This window comes from Macaca nemestrina, chromosome 3, assembly GCF_043159975.1.
Source record: "Macaca nemestrina isolate mMacNem1 chromosome 3, mMacNem.hap1, whole genome shotgun sequence".
In the NCBI taxonomy this organism is placed as follows: domain Eukaryota; kingdom Metazoa; phylum Chordata; class Mammalia; order Primates; family Cercopithecidae; genus Macaca; species Macaca nemestrina.
In genome coordinates, this window is record NC_092127.1 from 180,088,009 (window position 1) to 180,114,400 (window position 26,392).

The 26,392-nt window shown below is 45.6% G+C and overlaps 1 protein-coding gene across 2 annotated transcripts; it reads left to right on the plus strand.

The window, feature by feature from the left end:
* The first annotated feature begins 407 nt into the window (after positions 1-407).
* On the plus strand, positions 408-26,264 carry LOC105487887 (quinoid dihydropteridine reductase). 2 transcript variants are annotated; one of them, XM_011751521.3, is made up of 7 exons: positions 408-568; positions 3,134-3,226; positions 8,336-8,432; positions 10,931-11,071; positions 20,603-20,711; positions 22,203-22,286; positions 25,712-26,264. In XM_011751521.3, the coding sequence occupies exons 1-7, from the start codon at positions 467-469 to the stop codon at positions 25,815-25,817; spliced, it is 732 nt and encodes a 243-aa protein (XP_011749823.1). In that variant the 5' UTR covers positions 408-466; the 3' UTR covers positions 25,818-26,264. The 2 variants fall into 2 exon arrangements, with proteins under 2 accessions (XP_011749823.1, XP_070949928.1); XM_071093827.1 differs by having other exon boundaries at positions 452-505.
* Positions 26,265-26,392: the final 128 nt, after the last annotated feature.

Consider the following 26,392-nt stretch of genomic DNA (forward strand, 5'->3'; position numbering starts at 1 on the left):
CGTAGCGACCTCTTCCGTTTTTTCGGCAGGTAGGGATATTTAAATCTCTATTTTGATGCATAATTAAAAATAAAAAATTGCCAAAACAGTGGTCGAAAATCGTACTATACTATATTTCACATGCTTACACTTCACAAATTAATGCTCGTAAAACACCCACTCTCCACCCTCCTGGCCCTTAGCCCCACTCGCTGCATGCCCCGGGGCTCAGCACTTGCCCGCGGGTGGGAGGCGGGGCTTCGTCAAATCCCCGTCCCTTGGGCAGGGCCTGACCGAGGTTACAGTCACTCCGGGTGGCGGGGCGCCCCGAGCGTGGCAGCGCGCTAGGCGGCAGCAGCGGGCGCGGAGCGGGACGCGGCCGCTGCGCGTTCCCTCTTGGCGGGGTTGGCCGGCCGGGGCGGGGCGCGGCGCGGCGCTCGGGCTCGAGGGAGTCGGAGCTGCGGTAGCCAGGCCCGCCAGGAGCAGGATGGCGGCGGCGGCTGCAGGCGAGGCGCGCCGGGTGCTGGTATACGGCGGCAGGGGCGCGCTGGGTTCTCGATGCGTGGAGGCGTTTCGGGCCCGCAACTGGGTAATGGCTGCGGGCTGAGCGCTGCTGGGTCTCCGCGGGGGTGGCCGGGGCTTTCGTGTGGAGCCCGACGGGGGGCAGTCTAGAGGAAGCTGGGTGCCCCTGTGCGCCGCTTGACCCGTGTTGCTTGCACGTGCGCGCACAGGTCTCGCGTCTATACCTGTTTCCGAGTGCGTGCGCACGCCAGTCCCAGGGCGCTGGGCCTTTGCTCTCCAAGGAGGTGCTCCGTGGGCCTCCACCAGACCCAAAAAGTCCGACGTGACTCGGAAGAGAATTCCAAAGCGGAGGAACGGGAGCGGGGTGAGAGGACGGAGAGAGAGTGTAAAAGGGAGGCTTTGGAATGAGACAGCCCAGTCCCGGTTACTAGTCGTGAGACGGCGTATTGATTACTTAACGCCCTAGGACCTCAGTTTCCCCATTTGTAAAATGGAGATTCTGATAGTGAGAGTTGCGATGAGATGAGATAATTGGTGTCGTTGCACATAAATTACCTGACGCCTGGTAAAAACTGTTTAAATGCTGGTTATTAATGTTACTGTTACTACCCACCCCTGTTCTTTTAGCCCCCTTGGATCTGACAGTTTGAAGTCTCAGCACGGAAAAACGCTGACAGCTTCTTTGCTTTGCAAAGACTATTTCAACTACTTTGCATAGTCAGGTGTCAGTTTCCAGGAGGCAGCAAGTCGGAGCAGAGCTGATCCATGGCCAAAGACCCTTGACCCCAGCCGCTCAGCAGGCCTCAGCACTTTCCCGGTGGAGACCCTGCCAGGGGCAGCGTTCTGGGAGCTTAGCAGCAGCAGCAGCCTGGGCAAGAGTTCCCCTGGGACCAGAAAAAGAATCTCAGGATTTTCTTTAAAAAAAAACAAAAAACAAAAAACTTACTTATCTAATTTTTATAGATTTAGGGGCACAAGTACAGTTTAGTTACATGGATATGTTGTGTAGTGGTGAAGTCTGGGCTTTTAGTGTAACCATCACCCAAATAGTGTATATTTATCAAGGTTTTCTCCTTGCTCAGAATCTGGTACAGGAATATGCTTCTAAATAATTCAGTCACACCACTCCTTTCCTGCCACCCATGTGCTCAGAGCCTGGGGACACTGATGAGGGCGCTTTCCCAGGTCTTCAAGAGATGTATGGTGGTGACAGAGGCAGCACTTCTGCCAAGGGCCAGGCACTGTGCTCCCAGTACCAGAATTCCCATAGACTCGTAATGCTCCCAGTAACTTTAAGGTAGTAGATCCCGTTAGTGTCATGTGTTAGAGGGCGAAGGCTGTGCTTTCTCCTGGTGGTGGCACTTGGTCTTGGCAGAATCTGGAGAGCTGGTTTACCTCTGGCTCTTGGTCTTTCTACTCCAAATTCTTCCTGCCATCTTAGGGAGGGCTAGGATGATGGAGACTTTTCATTGTTTCAGAATCCCCCGTGGGATAACAAGTTAATTAATAATATAACAAATGTTGATAAATAGATGCTGTGTTTACAGCTTATGGCAGAGATAATTATCTCTGTGGACTTCAGACCAAGAGACCCTGAGTAAGGACTGAGCATCACCTGTGCCAGGAGCTTTCTCTTCTTCCATTTCATTTAATTCTTACACTGCCCCTGTTAATCATCAACAAACAACCTCTTTTGTTGGGAACCGCTGCCCAACATCGGAGTGAGAAAGCCATCTGGCAGAGCTGGAATTCAAACCTGATCTGTCTGATTTCCAATCCTAAAACCCATTCCTGTCTGCTGTAGGGCAGGGATCCTCTGTGGGCTGAATCTGGTCTGCCACCTATTTTTGTGCAGCCCAAGACTTAAGAATGGTTTTACATTTTCAGGTGGTTGAAAGTAAAATCAAATGAGGAAAGATATTTTGTTATATGTGAAAATTATATGAAATTCACATTTCAGCTCTGAAGATTTATTAGAACACAGCTGCACTTATTTTTTCCCCCTATTTATTGCTGTGTTCTGTTACAATTGCAGATTTGGGTAACGGCAGGGTTTGTGTTTTAGAGGTGAATGTGGAGGAGGAGGGGAGTGTTTGGAGGTAGGAGGTCCTGGGATGGAGCTCAATATGGGGTAAGCTGGCCAAAGGCAGGTATCCCTGGAACGTGTGAGAGAGGTCGGTTGCTAGTTTCTTTCTCTGGTGAGTTTTCATTTAAGCTTCTTACCTGTTTCCAGTCTCCTCCTTTCTTTTTCTTTCTTTTTTTTTTTAAATGGAGATAAGGCCTCCTTCTGCCGCCCAGCCCGGAGTACAGTGGTGCGATCATAGCTTACTGCACTCTCCAACTCCTGGGCTCAAGTGATCCTCTCGCCTCAACCTCCCGGGTAGCTGGGACTACAGGCATGTGCCCTCACACCTGGCTAATTTTAGCATTTTTTGTAGAGACCGGGTCTTGCTGTGTTGCCCAGGCTGGTCTCAAACTCTTGGCCTCAAGAGATCCTCCCACATCGGCTCCCAAAGTGCTGGCATTATAGACGTGAACCACTACATCTGGCCACCTCCCCCTCATTTCTGTGTGACTCTTTCATGGAATAACAACTCACTGCCTCTTAACCAAAGCTGTTTTCTCCTTCCAGTGGGTTGCCAGCATTGACGTGGTGGAGAATGAAGAGGCCAGCGCTAGCATCGTCGTTAAAATGACAGACTCGTTCACTGAGCAGGCTGACCAGGTAATTTCAAAAAGGCCCCCAAACGTTGTGAGGGGAACGCTGGGGAGAGGTGACCACTGGCTGTATGTTTTTCCTTTTTTTTTTTTTTTTTTTTCTGGGACGGTGTCTTGCTCTGTCACCCAGGCTCTAGTGCAGTGGCGCGATCTCCGTTCACTGCAGCCTCTGCCTGCCGGGTTGAAGCAATTCTGCCTCAGCCTCCCGAGTAGCTGGGATTGCAGGTGCCCGCCACTGTGCCCACCTTCACATCCGGCTAATTTTTTGTATTTTTAGTAGAGACAGGGTTTCACCATGTTGGCCAGGCTGGTCTTGAACTCCTGACCTTGTCATCAGCCTGCCTCGGCCTCCCAAAGTGCTCAGTTTACAGGCATAAGCCGCTGCGCCTGGCCTGTTCTTCCTTTTTTTAAAGCTGTTGTTTCTCTAATTAGGAAAGCCGTTTGTGCTCATTGAGGAAAATTTGGAAAAAGTGAGAAATGATACAAAGATAAATTATATAATCATTTTGAATTAGTTCACTGTTAATGTTTTGGCCTCTTTTCTTGTCTTTTTCTACGCATATTGTATGTTACTCCTTTTACAAGTTTAGGTAATTTTGTATTTTATAGTTTCTGGTCAGCTTTGTGTTTGTGTTTTCTATACTTAAATACTTCTCCAGATTACTGAAAAAACCTCTTTGTAGATGTGTGATATTCCATTTTATGGAACGGCCACAGTTTACTTAGTTTCTGTTTATTGTACATTTGAGTTTTTTGCAGAATTTTTGTTTTACTATTATTAAGAATGTTGTGATGAACATCTTTGTCTACATATCTGATTATTATAATTATTATTTATTTATTTATTTATTTATTTATTTATTTATTTATTTATTTGAGATGGAGTCTCGCTCTGTTCCCCAGGCTGGAGTGCAGTGGCCGGATCTTGGCTCACTGCAAGCTCCGCCTCCCGGTTTCATGCCATTCTCTTGCCTCAGCCTCCTGAGTAGCTGGGACTACAGGCGCCCGCCACCATGCCCGGCTAATTTTTTATATTTTTAGTAGAGATGGGGTTTCGCTGTGTTAGCCAGGATGGTCTCAATCTCCTGACGTCGTGATCTGCCTGCCTCGGCCTCCCAAAGTGCTGGGATTACAGATGTGAGCCACCGTGCCCAGCCGGTTTTTTATTTTAAGAGTCTTGCTCTGTTATTAACGCTGGAGTGCAGTGGTACAGTCTCAGCTCACTGCAACCTCTGCCTCCTGGATTCAAATGATTCTTATGCCTCAGCCTCTTGAGTAGCTGGGATTACAGGTATGCACCCCAATGCCTGGCTAACTTTTTTGTATTTTTAGTAGAGACAAGGTTTTGCCATGTTGGCCAGGCTGGTCTTGAACTTCTGACCTCAAAGTTATCCACCTACCTCGGCCTCCCAAAGTAATGGGATTATAGGTGTGAGCCACTGCACCTGGCCCACATATCTGATTATTTAGGATACATTCTAAAAAGTAGAGTTACCCAGTTCACAGCATGAACGCTAACAAAGCAGGTTATTTTAAATTATAAAATTATATGCATATTATAAAACAAAAGTCCAACAAAACTATGTAAATAGTTTTATAGAAATAAACTGTGAAACTGTCCCTTTTCTCCCCATCATAGTATCATTTCCCAGAAGGACGCACTATTAACAGTTTGATGGATATCCTGGTATAAATGTCTTAGATGCTCTAGGCTGGGCGCGGTGGCTCACACCTGTAATGCCAGCACTTTGGAAGGCTGAGATGGGCAGATCACGAGGTCAGGAGATCGAGACCATCCTGGCCAACATGGTGAAACCACGTCTCTACTAAAAATACAAAAATTAGCTGGGCGTGGTGGCGTGCGCCTGTAATCCCAGCTACTCAGGAGGCTGAGGCAGGAGAATCGCTTGAACCCAGGAGGCAGAGGTTGCAGTGAGCCGAGATTGTGCCACTGGACTCCAGCCTGGGTGACAGAGTGAGACTCTGTCTCAAAAAAAAAAAAAAAGAAAGAAAGAAAGAAAGAAAGAAAGAAAATCTTAGATGCTCTTAAGCTGTGCTTAACTTATTTGAGAAGCCCTTCTGGTGAGCTGCCTGGATGACTTTTGAGTCAGGTTCTCATTGTGTTGCCCAGGCTGGACTGGACTCCTGGGCTCAAAGGATCCTTCTGCTTCGCTCTCCGGAATAGCTGGGACCTCCTGAGTAGCCACTGTGCCAAACCGACTCTGTGTTTAATGGTTTTTAGTGCTGCAGCCCACATTCCCAAGGATAACTTCACATCACTGTGTGAGGCGCCATATTTTCCCAACCTCTCAGTGTGGCAGCAGGCCATTTTACAGCTGTGAAGATAAGTTTGCAGCGACTAAGTGACAAGGCCAACGAGCTGCTCGGGGGCGGGGGTCAGGATCATAGGTCTCCAGATACGAACTTTAGTAAGTTCAGGTGCCGCTTGGTCTGCACGTGGGTCTGCTTTTCATTTAGTTGCCCTCTCCCTGGTAATCTCAATACTGACGTTTTATGATGCTTATCTGTTTTTTTATAACAAATTTTTAAAATTTTAGAAGTGATGCATGTATGATATAGAAAATACAACTAAGCAAAAAGAAAAGGGAAATCATTTATAGTTCTAACATATAGTTAATCATTTATTTATATTTCCTTCCAGTCTGTCTCTCCAAAATATACATGTATAAATCTACAAATTTTGAACATAAAACTGTGAGCACAACTGTGCTACTCCTTTGCTCTTTCTGAAGTGTCAGTTTGACATAGATTGGAATGTAAAAGCCAGATGACTTAGTTTAGCACTTCATTTTTGTTGTTCTTATTTTTCTTAGTGTGGTCTCAATGTTCCCATACCTAAGTGATACAGATTGGCCTTAGTGAATTTAATACTGAAAGTTAACATGGCATTGTTAGTTGCCAGGCACCATTCTCAGTGCTTTATTTTCATTAACACATGTTGTCTTCATTACATCCCAAAACAAAGCTTCTAATTTTATCCCCCTTTTAAAAGGGGGTAACTGAGGCACAGAAAGGCCCTGGTATTTGTCCAAGGTCAAACAGATAAAAGGTTGCATAGCCAGTATTTGGACACGGGCAGTGGGGGTCTGACAGCTGTTCTCTTAACTGCTATGCTAAGATGCCTTAAAGCAAAATCGTTTCATGTGAATAAAGTAATAAAGGCTAAAATGGCTGGGTGCAGGGCCTCACACCTGTAATCCTAGCACTTTGGGAATCCGAGGCAGGAGGATCACTTGAGCCCAGGAGTTTGAGACCAGCCTGTGCAACATGGCTAAACCCCATCTCTACAAAAAAATACAAAAATTAACTGAATGTGGTGGGACTGTAGTCCCAGCTACTCGGGAGGCTGAGGTGGGAGGGTGGCTTGAGCTTGGAAGGCAGAGGTTGCAGTGAGCCAAGATAATACCACTGCCCTCCAGTCTGGGCAACAGAGCCTAACCTTCTCTACAAAAGAAACAAAAAATGAAGTAATAAAAGCCAAAACGAAATGGAAGGGCTGTGCCTGGGCTTGGAGAGCAGCAGCCCTGCCAGGTGCGGGTCTCTGTAATTGGTGTCTGTTCTGTGTCTCTTCTGCTCTGATTAATTACAGGTTTCTAATGTCCCTGTAGATTGAATGTGGAGGTTATCCCCACCCAAGGCTTGACAGTAGAGTGCATCTCTAAGACAAAGATTGAGAGATGCATTTGTGCTTGTAAACTTAGCTTTGCAAGTCTCTTCCCTCTTCCGCGACTCCACCAAAGGAAGAGGAGTACCTTCACCATACCCCCAACCTTCAGAATTTCCGAACAAACAGTGTAACATTCAGTTTTGTCATGAAACTGGGGAAAGAGGTAATCAACTGAAATGTTCCTGCTGGGAGAGACACACGGTGTTAAGTCTTTTTTTAAAAAAAATTAAATGTAGGGATGAGATCTTGTTATGTTGCCCGGGCTGGTCTTGAACTCCTGGGCTGAAGTGATCCTTCTGCCTCTGCCTCCCAAAGTGCTGGGACTACAGGCATGAGCCACTGTGCCCAGGCTGACTTAAATCTTAAGAAGATTGGGCCAGGCCTGGTAGCTCAATCCTGTAATCCCAGCACTTTGAGAGGCCGAGGCAGGCGAATCACCTGAGGTTAGGAGTTTGAGACAAGCCTGGCCAACATGGCGAAACCCCATCTTTACTAAAAATACAAAAATTAGCTGGGTGTGGTGGCAGGCACCTGTAATCCCAGCTATTCAGGAAGCTGAGGCAGGAGAATTGCTTGAACCCGGGAGGTGCAGGTTGCAGTGAGCTGAGATTGCGCCATTGCACTCTGGCCTGGGAGACGAGCAAAACTCCATCTCAAAAAAGAAAAAAAAAAGAACTCTTAAGAAGATTGATCTTAATGAAGCAATTGGGATGTGTTGTCTCAGCCATTCCAGAGAAATATGGAAGGGTCATGGTGGATGGCCAGAATTGCCTGTCCTGACAGACTGTTCTTTTAATAAATTATAACAAGAGGGCACCTATATTTTCAATGCTTTAAAATCTCAAACAAACAGAAGCAGAGAGATCATTAAAGTGAACCCCCATGTACTTAATATTACCAACATATTGCTATTGACTGTATTTTTTCTTTCTCTCACTTTTTCTTACAATTTTTCATTGGCATTTTTTTCAGAGTTGCAGTTAAAGGGATTTTTGGATGGGGGTGGGGAAAATAGGGTTGATCTTCTTTTTGGATTCTAATTCTGTGATTTGTGAAGAAAGTCTGGAAAGAAATATACCAGGATGTTAAGTGTGGGCAGTGAAGCTCTAGGTGATTTTTTTTTTTTAACCTTTCCCTACTTTTATTTATTAATTGTTTTATTTCAAGGGATGCTCATGCCTCTACCTTTCAGAATGGATACAGAGAGACTCTAGATTGTGTTTTAAAAATTACACTGAAGTGTACTTGGGCTTCAAAGTCTGAAATGCTCATCAGAGCTTAGTCTTCCACCTGATTTTCAAAGTGTTAATTGCCAGGTCCTGTAAACTAGCTTAAAAAGAAGACAAAAAGAAACTAGTATCTGTAAAGATGCTAGCCTGTGTTGGCTTACCTTACAGTTTATACATTTTTTTTGTTCCTGTGTTGAAGGTGACTGCTGAGGTTGGAAAGCTCTTGGGTGAAGAGAAGGTGGATGCAATTCTTTGCGTTGCTGGAGGATGGGCCGGGGGCAATGCCAAATCCAAGTGTGAGTCCTGTCCTGAGTCACTCATTCGTTCTGCTCTGTTCTTTGTCCAGCTGACAAGGATTGTGTATGGACTAGGTGACAGGCCAGCTGTGTTTCTGTATATATCCCAGAATCTTTACAGTTGCTCGGGGAGAGAGTGATTAATGCTCTTAATCCATTTTATGGATAAAAAAGAAACTTTCCCTAGAGGACGTGAGGGGACGGGGGCATTGAGTTTGAGTTTAAAGTCGAGGCAGAATGAAATCAGCGTGGCCTGTGCCCCAGGTCATGTGCTATTCAGGCATTGGAGGATGTGTAGGAAGTGCAGAGATCATTTAGAAAGTCAGAAGAAGTCAAACTTGAGTTTTTACTAAAGCTGATTCCTTTTTTCATCTTTTCTTTTCCTTTTCTTTTCTCTTTTCTTTTCTTTAAGACAGAGTCTTGCTCTGTCGCCAGGCTAGAGTGCAATGGTGCAATCTCAGCTCACTGCAACCTCCGCCCCTCAGGTTCAAGCAATTGTTCTGCCTCAGCCTCCCGAGTAGCTGAGATTACAGGTGCCCACCAGCACACCCAGCTAATTTTTTGTATTTTTGGTAGAGACGGGGTTTCACCATGTTGGTCAGGCTAGTCTTGAATTCTTGACCTCAGGTGATCCACCCCTGTCAGCCTCCCAAAGTGCTGGGGTTACAGGCGTGAGCCATTGCGCCTGGCCTATTTTTCAACTTTTCATTATGAACATTTCTAAACATACCGGAAAAGTTGAAAGAACAGTTCAGTGAACACCCTTATATGCTCCATCTAGATTCAGTAACTGTTAACATTTGCTGTACTTGAGTTGAGCTTGTTTTCTTGTGCCTGTGTACTTTGTGCATTTTTTTGTTAACTGTTTGAAAGTAAGTTTACGCCTCACTATATTTCAGCGTGTTTCTCCAAAGAATAAGCCCGTCCTACTTTATGGTACCATTGTACCTAAGAAAATTAACAGTGATTATCTAAGATTAATGATATTGAGCCCACATTAAAATTACCCCGGTTTATCCCATGTCTGTTATAATTCTTTTTCCCTAAACATATTCCACTCAAGGTTTATGTACTGCATTATGTTGTTTTTAGTCTCTTAATCTAGAAAATGTAGAATTAAAAAAGAAACTCCCTGTGATAAGACTTTGTGTCAAGTCCTTGGGAGTTTTCATATACCGTGTCTCACATTCTGAACTTGTCCGAACTTTTTTTTAAGGTGCTGTTTGACTTGTTCCTCTATCCTTGGTATTCCCCATGAACTGGAATTTGGGTCTAGAAACTCAGTTAGATTTAGCATAAACATTCTTGAGGTGCGAATTCTTCCTGAGTGATGGTGTGTACCTTATATGCCATCACCTGGGAAGCTCAGCCTGGCAGCTTGCCCTACCCTTAGGGATGCCAAATTTGATGCTTGGTTGAGATGGCAACTGCCAGACTTCCATTATAAAGGTACTTTTTTTCTGTTTGCAGAAGTAATTCATATGTGGGATGTATGGTACTGTAGTATAGTGTGTCAATGTCCTGTTTCCCAAGTATTATCCTTGGGATATACTTTTTACCCAGTGGTTTTAGGCATTTGTTGATAATCTCTGCCTGAAGCACTTATTCTATCAGGGATCCGAAAATGGTAGTTTTCTGATTCTGTCCTCCCTTCTACATTTATTAGCCAAAGCCATTTAAAAATACATTGACATTCTGCGACCCACATGTCAACGTGAGAGTAGTGCTTTGTGAGGTGATCAGGTTAGCAAAACAGCTTGATAACCTTTTTGTGTGTTTCGGGAGCAAGAAATGATAAATGTGGATCCATCAGGTTTTTTCCTAGTCTTTTTAGTGGGGAAATGCAATTCCTTGTTTATCACCCCCCGACCCCTCCTATATCAGGAGGACGTCCTTTTTGGATCACCACATGCCCTTTGAGTCGCCCAGTTGGTGGTGTGACATATGTTACCATTTGTTCTTCCTTATGTCTCTGGCAAGGCCAGGGAGTTAAAACAAGTGTGAAATGGTTGTTATTTTAGCTTTCTTTTAAAGAGTCTTTAAAGCTAACGTTACACTTTCAGCCATGAATTATGTAGCTCAGTGAAAGCCCTCTTTATAGCTGTATAGTAATAGGCCCTTGGATTTTTATCACAGAGAAAACCTGACGTAGACATACAGGTTCTTATTACAAATCTGATACCATTCATAAAACAAAACAATCTTTGAATTAAAGCCAGTCCAGCAAATCAGTGAACTCCAGGTTTATTTGCTAAAATTTATTGGCCAACATTTTGCCAGTGTATAGGTAAGGAGGCTGAACCTTGGGCGATCCCATGGCCTGGGTTTGAACCCGTGTCTCTGACCACTGATCCCTGTGCTGTTTGTATTAGACCTTGCTGTAGACAGGGACCTGGGGACCAGGAGAGAGGGCTTCCCTGAGTGTGGGGCTGTGTGAGTTGAGCTCACCTTTTGGTTTCTTTTCTGGGAATGCTGAGCCCACATGTTTTTTCCCTCAGCTCTCTTTAAGAACTGTGACCTGATGTGGAAGCAGAGCATATGGACCTCAACCATCTCCAGCCATCTGGCTACCAAGCATCTCAAGGAAGGAGGCCTCCTGACCTTGGCTGGCGCAAAGGCTGCCCTGGATGGGACTCCTGGTAAGCCTTTATTTCCCCATCTGTGAAGTGGGGGTGCTTACCTTGCTTGCTGGGGCTGCTGGGCACTTCATGGGATGAGGATTGTTAAAGCCTTTACCCTCTAAGGTGCTTCACAGATGGATGGATTTTGCCTTCTTTTGGGCCTGAATCATTTTAGGGAGAAGAGTTCCGATCTTTTGTTTGCCTGTCCTCATGTTTATGGTGGTAAGGAACACTGTAATCTGGCACCCCCCATTTAGTGTATTTATCTGTGATCTACACTGGAATGAATGGTGTAGTGGAAATTAATCAACATGGATTATTAGTATCACATTGTATCCATGTGTTCCAGGGAAGCAGCTTAGCAGCTGGAAATAGCATAGGTTTTAGAATGAGAGAGGTTCCTTTGGCCAGTACGGTGGCTCACACCTGTAATTCCAGCACTTTTGGGAGGCCGAAGCAGGAGGATTGCTTGAGCCCAGGAGTTCAAGACCAGCCTGGGCAACATAGTGAGCCCCTGTCTCTACATTTAAAAAAAAAAAAAAGGGAATGAGAGGGTTGAGGGTGGATTCTTTACCCTGGATGTGTGACCCTGAACCAGTTCTTCGGTCTCTGACCAGATGTCTACTCTAGTTTCCTTAATTGTAAAATAGTGACAATGACATCTAACTTGAAGAGTGCTGTAAAACTGTAGAGGTGTTGCTATGTAGAAAGTCCACATGGTAGGCACCCATAAGTGGTAAGTCTTACTGTTATTCACAATAAATGGTAGGTCTTATAAAAGTCTTCACTCTTTTCACTTCACATATATTCTCACTTTAATCTCATCAATATTATCTTTTTCAGTTTACAGGTTAGGAAACTAAAACTTGGAGAGTTAAGTAACTTGTCTGAGTTTGTGCAGTAAGTAAGTTGCAGACTGACTCGAACCAAAACCCTAATAATTTACCAACTGTGTGCTTTTTCCATTATGTCATTTCTTTTGCATTTTTTATGACCGGTATTAATTTGCTTGGGTGGCTTAAACAACAGAGATTTATTTTCTCGTAACTCTGGAGGCTAAAAGTCTGGAGATCAAGGTATCCGCGGGGCTGGCTCCTTCTGAATCCTCTTATAGATGGCTGCCTTCTCCTTTTGTCTGCACGTGGTCTTCCCTCTGCGTGTCTGTGTCCTCGTTTCCTTCTCTTTTAAGGACACCAGGCATGTTGGACTAGGGCCCACCTTAATGAGCTCATTTTGACTTTGTTGCCTCTTTAAAGACCTTCGAATACAGTCACATTCTGAGGTACTGGGAATTAGGACTGCAATATATGAATGTTGGGGGGATGCATTTCAGCCCGTAACACTCCCTGTGGGATAGGGCTAAAGGAATTTCAGCTGGCGTAGAAAGCGGCAGCATAGGGAGGCAGGAAGTGTCTGCCTCAACTATCTAAGTTGAACTCTTCTTTAAGAAAAATGGGAGCTTTCTTTGACTCTCTAGTAAGTGGTAGAGACCTTGGGACCCTTCTCAGTTATTTATTTTTTTAGAGACAGGGTCTCTCACCCAGGCAGGAATGTAGTGGTACGATCCTAGCTCACGGCAGCTTGGAATGCCTGGGCTCAAGCAGTCCTTTGCCTTGGCCTCCTGAGTAGCTGGGACTGCAGGCACACACTGCCATGCCTGGCTCATTTTTCTATTTTTGGTAGAAACAGGGTCTCGCTGTGGTGCCCAGGCTGGTCTCAAATTCCTGGCTTCAGGTGATGCCCTTGCCTTGTCCTCCCAGAGCACTGAGTATTACCGGCACGAGCCACTACGCCAGGCCCCTTCTCAATTTAAATGTAACTCACCGAACTGTGAGGCCGTGACTGCTAGCAATACCTTGCCTCTCATTTTCTTCTTCCGTTTCTTAGAGTGTGTGATGTTACAAGTCCGTGGCCATAGCAATCATTAAAGCTGTGTAAATGTTAGCTGTCTGGTTGGTTGAGATCTGATTTTTATTTTAGATGACATGGGCAGAGGCACTAGAAAGTAAACAGAGAAAGGAGTCATAGCTTGACATTTAAAAAAAACAAAACCCTAGGATGGAAAGACTGGTTTTTCTTTTTTTCTTTTTTTTTGATGAGGAGGAAGAGAGTTTTATTTTCTGCAGGGAGAAGGCCTGGAAATGATCACCAGACCAACTCAGAATTACAGAATTTTCCAGAGCTTATCTACCTTCTAAGCTATATGGAAAGACTGATTTTTCTAAATGACAGAAGAGTCTCCTACTTTCCTTTGGTTTGCAAGTATCCTTTGATTACATTTTGGGTAGTGGTTAAGACTGTAGGGTCTGGAACCATGCACATTGGTCTTCTGGTAAGGCTCTGCCACTTACTGACACATTTGGTAAGTTACTTCGCCTTTCTGAGCCTCCGTTTTGTTATCTATAAAATAAGGTTAAATAATATCTCCTTTATATATATGCTGGTTGTGCCTTGTAAATGTCTTAATGGATCTAAACGGACGAGAAAGGTATTACAGAGAGAGTCAACAGTAAGTGTGAGCCATTATTATTATTTACTCCAGGCTTATTTCTGCCCAGCTTTTCCTGCCTCAGATGTTAATGAATTTGTTCATCTCTAAGCTCTTAAGTTAGATTTTGTTAAGCTATTAATAATTTGAGTCATGAGATCTTTTAAGTATGCTGCAGACCTCAGAAAAATCTGGGGAAATTGATCTACAATTTGAAAGTAAACGATGAATCAGGATTAATAGTCCCTCAAACTCAAGAAGATTTGTTTGCACATGAGAAGTTTTTCACTTGGAAGGATACGGAGAAAACCTCACCCTCCTATTTCCAAAGTTGTATTTCTAGACTGTCTAATGTAGGATAAACTATTAAAATGGTGGTCACTTTTGTTTACCATTAAAGGATCTGTGCTGTGATTGGAAATCACTTTTGGGGGACCTCATCGATTATTTAATAATTTGGAAGTGTTGACCTTCTTAGTGAAATGCCTTTTTTCCATATCTTGCAAATAACTCCTTTTGTGTGTCCAAGGAAAGGCCATTCTGTAGAATTAGGACATTACGGTTGCCATTTGCTTGTTTCTTTCCTTCGTTAGAGTCCCTGCTCTTGTGTTGTGTTGTTTGAATGGAGTGAAGAGAGCACTCTGGGACTTTGAGGACCAGGGCTGGATTAATGAGCACTTATGCCCTGGTTTATTTTATTTTATTTTATTTTATTATTATTATTTTTTTTTGAGACGGAGTCTTGCTCTGTCGCCCAGGCTGGAGTGCAGTGGCTGGATCTCAGCTCACTGCAAGCTCCTCCTCTCGGGTTCATGCCATTCTCCTGCCTCAGCCTCCCGAGTAGCTGGGACTACAGGCGCCCGCCACCTCGCCCGGCTAGTTTTTTGTATTTTTTAGTAGAGACGGGGTTTCACCGTGTTAGCCAGGATGGTCTCGATCTCCTGACCTCGTGATCCGCCCGTCTCGGCCTCCCAAAGTGCTGGGATTACAGGCTTGAGCCACCGCACCCGGCCGCCCTGGTTTATTTTAATCACTGAAGAGTTTGTTATGTTTTTATACTGCCCCCTGATTAAACAGAGAAGCTAGGGATGGTGAAATATTCTTCTTGTGCTTCCAAATAGCTCTTTGAGACCTTGACCTTCTTTTGCAATTTGAGGTTGTTGTTGAAGCAGTTTTGTGATTGGTTCCTTGGCTGGGCTGTGATCCTCCCGCCTCCTGCTGGACCTGTGATGCCTCCACAGCGATTACATTTTAAACAGTGTGTGTGCCGAGGATTTTAGGGAGGCCTATGACCTCTAGAAGAAATAGTGGTTTTCAGAAGGTGGAGAGGTTTACAGTGATTCACCCTTCCTTCTTGTTGCTGTGATAGCAGCATTTAGCGAGCAGCTACAATTGGGTGCAGTGGGGGACCATAAAGAGGAAAGAGACCTCATTCCTGCCACATGCCTGTTGGGCAGAGGGAAACCTACCCTAATAAAAGGCAACCCTTGATTCAGTCAGCAAATAGTCATCAGATAGTGGGAGGAAAGGAAGACCAATCGGTAGCAGGTATACACAATGTCAAAATTTGCTCAAATGGTACACCCTAAACATGTTTAAGTGTGTTGTATTTCAGTTATACTTCCATAGACTTGGAGAAAAAGGAAGAAATCTTTTTAGGCATCTGTCTTCTGGGTGCTTGGCTTGTCGGGCTAAGCTTGATCTTATTTCATCACCAGAGGTGTCTGTAAAGTAGGTGCTATTCTTCTCCCTTGATTATAGAGGGAAAAAACCAAAGTTCAGTGATTTTAGGTGCTTTCTGTAAGACAACCTGGCTAGTCAGTAGCAGATGGGTCTGAGTAATAAATTGATCAGTAATTAATATGTAATTATAATCAGTAATTATAACAATTACTGATAATATAATTATGTTGAGATAATTTTATAGTTATATTGAAATAATATAATTATATTGAGAGCCTTCTCTGGGCAGCAGGTGTGCGGGTGGTGTGAGTGTGAGACCGGGCTAAATTACGGTCTAAGCAGAGTGCTCCTGGCGGAGTGAGTCCACCTCTGAAAAGGTTTTGTTGAGGGAGCTGATTCAAATAGGGTCTTGGAAAAGGACTTCCTTTGACAAGTAGTGCTTATGGGAAAAGCTAAGAAGGCACTGTCTTCGTTTTTATTTAAGTAATTTAATTAATCAATTTTTAAGTTGGAAAACTAACCAATGCATGTAGTAAAAATTCACTTGGCACTAAAAGAAACACAATGAATAGGAAGACGCTCTCCTCCTCACACCCCTGATCTCTATGGCACTCCCTCCCAGACCCAACTACAGTGGTGGCTTCTTGGGTGTCCTTCTGGAAGCATTCTGTGCCATTCTACTGTGCGCCCATGCCATACTCATATACTTTTTAAAAAGCACCATAATTTGGCAGAGTGCGATGGCTCATGCCTGTAATCGCAGCACTTTGGGAGGCCACAGTGGGCGGTTCACCTGACTTCGAGACCACCCTGGCCAACATGGTGAAACCCCGTCTCTACTAAAGAATACAAAAATAATCAGGCATCATGGCAGGCACCTGTAATCCCAGCTACTCAGGAGGCTGAGGCAGGAGAATCGCTTGAACCTGGGGGGCGGTGGTTGCAGTGAGCCGAGATTGTACCACTGCACTCCAACCTGGCGACAGAGTGAAATTCTGTCTCCAAACAAACAAAAAAAGAGGCTGAGGTGGGAGGATTGCTTGAGCCCTGGAGGTCAAGGATGCAGTGAGCTGAGATTGCACCATTGCACTCCCGCCTGGGCAACAGAGTAAGATTGTCTCAAAAAAAAAAAAAAAAAAAACACCAAAATTTGATGACTCAATAGAGGCTTTTCTGTGCTTTACTCTTTTCACTTCATCATAGATTAAATAATTTAAAAGTTAGTTTGTCTGGAGTATTGAGAAACTCATGAGTTACTGAGAATCACCTACCATAGTTTTAATGAGCAGAGCTACCAGTTTGTTCGTTTTGTTTTTTTGTTTTTTGAGACGGAGTTTTGCCCTCGTTGCCCAGGCTGGAGTGCAATGGCGCAATCTTGGCTCACCACAACCTCTGCCTCCTGGATTCAAGCAGTTCTGCTCCCTCAGCCTCCAGAGCAGCTGGGATTACAGGCACGCACTACCACCCCCAGCTAATTTTGTATTTTTAGTAGAGACGGGGTTTCCCCATGTTGGTCAGGCTGGTGTTGAGCTCCCAACCTCAGGTGATCCACCCGCCTTGGCCTCCCAAAGTGCTGGGATTACAGGTGTGAGCCACCGTGCCCGGCCCCAGTTTGTTTTTTCATTCCCACCGTTTTGGAGTGCCCACCATTTGATTAAGCCCCATTATCCTCCTTTGAGAAACCCACGTATTGCTCTTTTCTGAAAGCAATGAATAAAATATTTATTTATTTATTTATTTTACTTTTTTTTTTTTTGGAAACATGGTCTGGCTCTGTCACCCAGACTGGAGTGCAGTGGCATGATCTTGGCTCATTGCAGCCTCGACCTCCTGGACTCCAGCCATCCTTCCACCTCAGCCTGCTGGGTAGCTGAGACTACAGGTGCGCGCCATCACACCTGGCTGATGTTTGTATTTTTTGTGGAGACAGGGTTTCGCCATGTTGCCCCGGCTGGTCTCAAACTCCTGGGCTCAAGAGATCCACTTGCCTCAGCCTCCTAAACTGCTGGGATTACAAGCCTGAACTACCTCACCTGGCCAAATAAAGTATTTATTGAATGCTACCTTTTGATTTGGGATACATTGGTAAACAAAACAATGAAAATCCCTGCCTCTGTGGAACTTACTTTCTTCTGGGAATGAAAGAGCCCTTTCGAGTTCATGAGGCGTGTCACGTTTCACGTCGTCTTCAGGAAAGCCTATGACCTGGCCATGAGATCCCATTTAGCAGGGAAGAAGCAGAGGCTGAAAGAGCTGCTCACCCAAGTCGCAGTGGCGAGGAAACACCTGGGTTCCAAGCCCTGGCCTTGAAGTCCAGATTCTGGGTTCTTTCTGGTGTGCCGTGCCGTGCCTGGGAGCCAGAGAGCTGCCTTGTGCTTCTTTGTCTTTCTAACACTGAGCCTAGGGATTCCCACATGGAAGAGGCTCCGTGACATGGGGTGTGGTAAGTGGGTTTTGATGCCCGGGAGCAGGTGGTCCATGGGTGCCCCTTTCCAGGCTCTGGCTTTACAGGCAGCAGAGTGATGGCAGGTTGGTTTGATGGTGTTAAGGCCAGAGTTGTCACCTTCCCAATGATGTCACAGTCCTTCCATCGCTGATAAGGAAGGAAATGCCCCTGATGGGCCGCAGATGACTGCTTGATCTGGGGAGGAATCACGCATTGTAATATGAATAATGATGAGCTGGGAGAGTGGGAGAAGCATCACCCGCTCCGTGCTGCAGTCACTGGGAGAACATCTCCCTGGCAAGGTGCTGAGCAAAGCCATTGCTGCGCCAGGCTGGGCTCCCTCCGCACTGATCGGGTTCTGTGCGTGCCCTCCATGGTTTCCAACGCCCTTCTTGGATGCGGTCTCCCGCCATCCTCAGCATGGCCTTGTGAATAAATTGTGATCTGAGTTACCGCTCCCATTTACAGACGGAAAAAGCAGGCCTACAGAACCTATGAGTTTTTTTGGTGGCTGCAAAAGCAGGTGTTAGGGCTGCACTTTTTGAATTCCAAGTTGACGACCCTTTTTGCAACTCCTTATTGCTGTCCGTGGAAAAAGAGTTGCCAGTGACCTGCTGAGAGTCATGAATGACAATAATGGCCAGGACTGAGTGTTCCTCTGTGCTCAGTACTGTACAAAGGGGATTTGTTAACCTGAAAAAAAAAATCAATGGAGCTTTATTACTTGACATAATTAAGGAGGATGCTGGAAGTATTCTCCAAAGCAGTGTCTCTCCCAGGAGGGTTTCCTGGGGTGATGGAGAGGGGAGAGGGTGTGTCACGGCATGTGGAGAAGGGGTCCCAGGGGCACAGATGCAGTGAGTCATCACGCCAGCACATAGTCACATGTTCTGGTGATGAAGCTGTAGCATGGTAATGAGGAAAGTCCACTTGGGATCATCTCTAAGTTGCTGGTTTCACCTGACTAGTTGACTACATTCCATGCAAGTTGTGGGAAAAACCAGGCTGTGAAACAGGCTGATTGTTCAAGCTGTTGAAACTCCTGTAGTCCCTGGAGACCCTCCCTGTCTGCTACACTTGTACATGGTATTTTATTTGATTGTTGTTAGGATTTGGGATTGCCATTCTCTTTTCATGGAGTGGGAAACTGAGGATTCCAAGGTTTAGTAGCCTCTCCCAGAGTCAGTCACTAGCAAGCAGCAGAGCCTGGACACAAAGCCAGGTAGTCGAGTTCCAGGGCACATTTCTTCTGTTGATTTGATGGGAAACATTCATTGAGTGCCTGTCCTGTGCTAAGGGTGTGCTCGGAATTAAGTACTCTATTCCTGTGTGTCGTAATGAGCCCCTCTGGATCACACCTGAGTTTATACTGATAAGGTGATTAGTAGGTTGAGGCCCCTAGACAGCCTCAGGATGGAGCTACCTCCTAGAATGATCAAGCGATTAGGCGGTTAGAAATTTCAGCTCCACTTACCAACGTCCTGGAAGGGAGTGGGGCTGGAGATTAAGCTGTACAAAGCCTTCCGGATGTGATGAGTGTCTGAGTTGAACACATGGAGGCGCTGGGAGGGTGGCGTGGTTGGAGCAGTCATGGAAGTTCCATGCCCACCCCCTCTCCTACCCTGCCTCTGTGTCATTCCACCTGGCTGTTCCTGAGCTGTATCCTTTTATTATAATAAACCGGGAACTATTAAAAAAAAAAAAAAAGTGTTTGCCTGAGTTCTTCCAGCCATTCTAGCAAATTATTGCACCCGAAGAAGTTGTTGTGCAAACCCCCGATTCAGCCTGTTGGTCAGAAGTCTAAGTGGCCCAGGACTTGTGACTGGCATCTGAAGTAGGGTCGGTCTTGTGAGACTGAGCCCTTAAATCGGACTGGAGTACAGTGACGTGATCATAGCTAATTGCAGCCTTGACCTCCCCCAGGCTCAAGTGAACCTCCCACCTCAGTTTCCCAAGTAGCTGGGACCACAGGCATGTGCCACCAGGCATGGCTAATTTTTGTAGAGATGGGGTCCCACTATGTTGCCCAGGCTGGTCTTGAACTCTTGGGCCCAAAAGATTCTCCCGCCTCAGCTTCCCAAAATGCTGAGATTAAAGGCATAAGGTACCACACCTAGCCGGGAGTTCTAAGTGAATTGTCAGACACCCAGTTGGTGTCTGGAGACTTAGAGAATTGATTGTGTTGGAAAACACCTCAAACCCATTTTACAGATGCAGCAACTGAGGATTAGAGAGGTTTTGGGAACTTGCCCAGAATTTCTTTAGTGGTAAATGGAGGAACTGGGACTTGAATGTGTCTAATTTGACCTCAAGGCCTGAGTTACAAATAACTGCTTGATTTTGCTGTCCCATTAAGTGCCTCTGTGTGCCAGGTGCTCACCAGCATTTAGTGATCAAAGGGTTCAGAACCCAGTTCTTGCCTGGGCTTTAACCTCTCCATCAGCTTTGGCACACGTTTGTGTGTGAGCCTGGCATGTACTCAACCTGTCTGAGTCTTGGTTTCCTAAGAATAAAAATAAGATCAACCTTTTGGCTTGTGTAATAAATGTTAAGTGTTAGATGCATAGTAGGTACACTTGAAATGTCATGTCCCCTTCACTTTCTCCCCATAAATGTTCATTTATCTTTTCTTCCTGGCCTCTTCCGGGCCCTGGAATGCTGCACCTTGGACGTACTGGTGGCCTGTGTGAAGCCTGTGTTCTTGGAAACTGGCCAGAGGCCATAACTCCCAACCCACCTATTCCCATCCCCTCTTTCTCATGGCTCTTTGCCATTTTTTGGTGGGGGTTGGTGAGGGCGTCCGGCCTGGAGGAGGCCAGACACAGCTATTTATAAAGTTTTCAGGGACAAGAGATCTCAAGAGAAGATTGCATGTCCTTGCTGTCCCCCTGGCCGCCAGTGGTCACTAAGCCATGTTCTCCCCATTTCCCAGGTATGATCGGGTACGGCATGGCCAAGGGTGCTGTTCACCAGCTCTGCCAGAGCCTGGCTGGGAAGAACAGCGGCATGCCGCCCAGGGCAGCCGCCATCGCTGTGCTCCCGTAAGTGCTTGGGGTTCCCTGGCCACTACCCACCTCTGCCCCACTGCTGCGGGTGACCGTTTGTCTGACTGTAGCTTTCCACAAGTGACCTGTGTGTGTTCTCACCTCGGGCTCTGAAACACACCAAAGTCTCTTAGGATATTTATTATCTTAATCTGTTTGAATTGCTCTAACAAAATACCTTAGACTGGGTGATTTATAAGGAGCGGAAATGGATTGCTTACCGTTCTGGAGGCTGGGAAGTCCAAGATGAAGGCGCCAGCAGATTTGGTGCCTGGCAAGGGCTCATTCCTCACAGATGGCGACTTCTATATGTGCTCACATGGTGGAAGGGGCAAATGGGCTTCCTCCAGCTTCCTTTATAAGCATGCTAATCCCCTCCTAAAGGCCCCCAATTGTCTCCTGCAGACCCCACCTCTCAATATGATTATGTTGCAGATTGCATTTTGTATGTGAGTTCGAGGGGGATACATTCAGACCATAGCAATACTTCAAGTTTTGGGTTCTCCTGGGCTGTCCAGAATGTTTGATTGGCTGGTTGGATGGGTCTGTCTTTTTTGCCTCTTTTTTTCCTCTCCTTTTCTTTTCTCCCTTCATTATTTCTTCTTTTAAAATTAGACCACACATGTTATTTTTTTATATGTAGCTCTGTCTTTCAAGTCATTATATGGCGTATGGGTGTGTGAGAGAGAGAGAGAATATGGGAAACTGTTGGAGGTGTTTCTGTTGGCCATCAGGGGACAGTCCCCCATCAGCCGTCCCAGGCAGAGGCAGCTGCTTTGGAGGGAGGCTGTTTCTTCTCACTGGAAGGCTTCTAGCACCAGCAGGCTTGCCTCTTGCCTGTGGTCGTATTATAAAGGGAAGCTGAGACTGTAGGGACTGCACTGATTAACTTTCTGGTTCCCTTTTAGTTGTGAGGTTCTGTGATTCTGTGACATGATTCCCACAGCTGTTTTGAATGATTCGAATGATTCCTGAGGCCCGAATGTTCTTGGGAGATTCATGCATATCTGAATTCTCTATTCTCCTGCCAAAAATCTTAAGGTTTTGTGGAAAATAGCCACATATTTAAAATTTTAGTACTTCAGTATTCTCATATTGAAAGGCATATTACTACCTTAAATCCTTAGAAATGAGTGTGCTACATGTTAGGGAGTGAACAAAGACACAGCAACAAAGCAGTTTAATTCAGTGAAGACTCTTTTTAAAAAAGGCAAAATGTGGCTCCTTCTGTTTTGTTCTTATCTGCCTAAGTGGTGAGCCACAGCGCACCTTATTGAATTATGCTCAGATCTGGCCTTTGCTAGCGGGGACAGCTTCCTGCTCTCTCTCTGCTTATCTTTCTGGCTGATCTTTCCATGTAAATAGCACCCTCGGTGCCAGAGGCTCTAGGTTGTCATGCTGTATGTTTGCGTTTTCCTGGCCAAGGACTGGGCACCTGTTGTTATAAAGGGGCGACATGAATGACGTGCTTATCTGTGTCCATTGCAGGGTTACCCTGGATACCCCGATGAACAGGAAATCAATGCCTGAGGCTGACTTCAGCTCCTGGACACCCTTAGAATTCCTAGTTGAGTGAGTATTATAGTCATGTCCATGACTGAGCAGCTTCCAGCCCCTATTCTCTGCCTTGCTGTGGTCCAGAGGGCAAGTCTGTGTTCCCTGAGGTCATCAGGGTGGTCTTGGGAGGTCTCTGGGACTCATCGCCCATCAGACGGAATCTCAGGGTAGCTGGACTTGAAGACAGGCAGCAGAGTGGTGGAATGGGTAGTGCCGATGTGAATCCTGGCTCCCTCCCTCCCCAACGACCACGCTGAGCACATTATTGACCTGCTGAGGCCTTAGTTCCCCCACCTGGATCATGAGGTCCATCGTGCTTGTTAGGAGGATTAAATGTGATAGTGTGTGCCAAGCACTCGGCACAGTGTCTGGCCATAGCAAGTGTTCAGTGATCCCCAGCTGCAGTTTGTGTCGATACTGCTGTGACGAGGAGCCTCCACGGGGGAGGGGGACACCAGGTGGATGGCCTGGGGCACATGTCTGAATCAGTGTCGAGCCACAGACCCACAGAAAGAGCCCTTTATTTCCGAAATCCTTTTTGCCCATTTGTGAATATGGGTGGCATTTGAACGCTCATGAAACAGAGAGCTGAATTCCTCTTTTGTGTTTGTTTAGGTGTCAGTTCCCCAAGCCCCTCTAGTTAGTAAGCATGTGTTCATCGAGCACCCGCTATGGGCCAGGCGCTGCCCTCGGCCCTGGGGTCAGGACGAAGATGGGATCCCTGCTCTCATGGAGCAGGGGGGCCGAGAGGGTCACGGTGACAGCCTGACCCAGCCGTGCCTCTGTGTAAACTGCTTTGACGACTGTTTGTCAGAGATGTTTGTGAATATACCAGTGTGCTTCTGGCCTGATGTTACAATCTCATTTAAATTCAATCGGGAGAAATTTGGGACTTGCATTTTATGTTTGAAACATGTACTTACAGAGCACTTTTTATATCCCGGCCACCATTCTAAGCACTTCATAACTCTGATTTAATGCTCATAGCAAACTCTGAGGGAGGAGCTGTCTGTCATTTTTGTTTAAGGCTTAGAGACTTGGAGGGATGGCAGGGGCTAAGTCACTTGCCTAAGGTCACACAGCACAGCCAGGATCTGACGCAAGTGGTGTGGCTGCAGAGCCGATGGTCTTAACTGGTCTGCTGATAGTTATTTCTGTCTATGCCAGGAATCATGCTAATGCTTGATTTGCAGGAAAAAAATTGAAGTTGTAGAGGAAATCAAGCTTTGAATCGTGTTTGTGTTTGAATTTCTTTTTAAAGGCCGACACTCCCAACCACGCTTGAGATATTGATCTAAGACCTAGACTCTAGATGGAACATCTGGGGTCTTGTGTCTGAACTCGTGCTGAGCCACAGACCCACAGAGGACGGGCTGTGACAGGCCCCTTTGTTCTAGACCCATTTGTGGTATTTGAAAACTCTCAGAAAAGTTGGCATAAAGTTTGCTTTGAGATGTCGGCGAGCACATCCTTCTTCTACCATCCCCGGTTAGAATGGCATTCTCTCTCACCTATCCACGCTGCAGATGAGGGTGAAGGAGAAGTAACACCATTTAAAACATGCATTGCAGCAAACCAACGTGGCACATGTATACCTGTGTAGCTAACCTGCATGCTGTGCACATGTACCCTAGAACTTAAAGAATAAAAAAAACAAACAACAAAAAAACATGCGTAACCAACACACAAAACCCTACACATCAAAACAGCACTGGTCTCTTTCAGAGCCTTCCCTCAGCAAGCCCTGCCCTGTCCCCAGAGATGAGACCGTGACACATGACAGTACTTTAGAGAGTTTTAGCAAGGCTTTGTTTTTTGAGCCCATGTGCTCAAATGAGCTCATTCAAACCCCAGAGTAGGGGCCTGAATGACTGGACCTTCAGACATCAGCGCTGGCCAAGAAGGTTCCAGATCGGCCCTAGGAGTCTCCCGGGAAGGAGCTGCTGAGCACTTTCCAGTTAATGAAGGTCCGGAGTCTCAGCTGGTGCATTGTCAAAATGGATGATGTACTCAAATGTAAATGTTTTGTGTTAAAGAATTATCATCTACTTCTTGTTTCTTGTGAATTTCTTTTGCCCTTTTTAATTCCTGTCTTCTTACAGGGCGTTTTTGACTGCCGCAAGTGGGGTCAGTTGCTCCTCTCCTCAGATTTGTGAAATGCCCCTGTTACCGTATTTAACATTTTATTGTAATAGTCTGTTTTTTTGTATCTCTTTTTCCATTGTTTGGCGCAGCGGCGGGTACTCTATAAATATTTGATTTAAAAAATGCCAAATAAATGAATTCTGTCTGTTTCTTTCATAAATTTCTGAGAAGGTAATATAGCGAAGTATTGTGCATATGTCTCTCTCTTTGAATGAACTAATTAAAATCTTTAAAAACAATTTTTTTTTTCTTTTTGAGACAAGGTCTCACTCTGTCACCCAGGCTACAGTGCAGTGTCATGATCACGGCTCACCCCAGCCTTGATCTTTGGGGCTCAAGCAATTGTCCCACCACAGCCTCCTGAGTAGCTGGGACTACAGGCATGTGCCACCATGCCCAGCTATTTTTTGTATTTTTTTTAGAGGTGGGGTTTCACCCGGTTGCCCAGGCTGGTCTCAAACTCCTGGGCTCAAGTGATCCACCTGCCTCAGCCTCCCAAATTGCTAAGATTACAGGTGTGAGCCACCACGCCTGGCCAAATTAAAATTTTTTAAAATCACAAAAGAATGCCAACAATGTAGAAAAATACCAAAATGAAAGTTAAATTCATGCCAAATCCTGCCACTCAGAGATTAGAATGAGTATACCACTGAACTCACTGGAGGCCTCAGTATGTGTCCATCATGCCTACTGGCTTTTATTTATTTTTTATTACTTTTTTGGAGACAGGGTCTTGCCATTGTGTCCTGGCTGGTCTCAAACACCTGGGCTCAAGCGATCCTCCTGCCTTGGCCTCCCAAAGTGCTGGGATCACAGGTGTGAGCCATAATGCCTGACCTTTAGTGGCATTTATTTATTTATTTATTTATTTATTTATTATGTTTTGTGAGATGGAGTCTCACTGCGATGCCCAGGCTGGAGTGCAATGGTGCAACCTCAGCTCACCGCAACCTCTGCTTCCCGGGTTCAAGTGATTCTCCTTCCTTAGCCTCCCAGGTAGCTAGGATTACAGGCACATGCTGCCACGGCTAATTTTTGTATTTTTAGTAGAGATGGAGTTTCATCATATTGGCCAGGCTGGTCTCGAACTCCTGACCTCAAGCGATCTGCCCACCTCAGCCTCCCAAAGTGTTGGGATCACAGGTGTGAGTCATGGCGCCCAGCCCTTAGTGGCTTTTAAACAGTCGCTGCTGTGCCACCCCTTTCCCCCACCCCACAAGCCGTCATTGTGAATGTCAGCATGTGTCCAGATTTTTGCTTTGAGAATGTAAAAAAACTTTTCTTTTTTGTTCCAGAACCTTCCATGACTGGATCACAGGGAAAAACCGACCGAGCTCAGGAAGCCTAATCCAGGTGGTTACTACGGAAGGAAGGACGGAACTCACCCCAGCATATTTTTAGGCCTCATCTCAGTGCCTGTGAGGGGCCTGCCAGAAAAGTCACTAACCCGTTTCAGTGTGGTCTTGTCCAGCCTTGTGTTTTCTGTAACCCCTGTTTGTGGAACGAGATAATGAGTCCTATTTTTCTCTCACGTAACGTGCATTTGCTCTCCTAGGACAGTGTAATACGTTTATGTGAAGTGAAAACATGCAAGACTGGTGGCCTGCAAATAGCATCCGTCAATCTGTGTTAACTGCATAGGGAGGGCTCTGCATAGTCCCTGCTATGGCGGTGTCATGTTGGATCGCTTTCGAGACTGTTTATCTGTCCTTGACAGTGGCTGTCATCTTGACTACTTTGTTGATTTGTTGGTATTGGGGACATTTGAAAGGCTGAGTTATTTTTGAATGTCATGTTTATGTCATAGACGTAGTTTTCGCAGCCTTGAATTAAACTGCCTTAAAACTCCTTTTGTGGTATAAGCAAGACTCCATGGACCCTGTCCTGGTATCCTTTTCCTGTGTGGTTGCCCCGTGTCCTCTGGCCTAGGGTTAAGTGTGCAAGATGACTACTTGTGAGTATTCAGAATGTTGTTC

Excerpts from the sequence above, each read along its gene's own strand:
- LOC105487887 (XM_011751521.3), top strand. The coding sequence starts at position 467 with ATGGCGGCGGCGGCTGCAGGCGAGGCGCGCCGGGTGCTGGTATACGGC. Across the intron at positions 8,433-10,930 it reads GGGCAATGCCAAATCCAAGT|CTCTCTTTAAGAACTGTGAC; the intron begins GTGAGTCCTGTC and ends TTTTTCCCTCAG. Across the intron at positions 11,072-20,602 it reads TGCCCTGGATGGGACTCCTG|GTATGATCGGGTACGGCATG; the intron begins GTAAGCCTTTAT and ends CCCATTTCCCAG.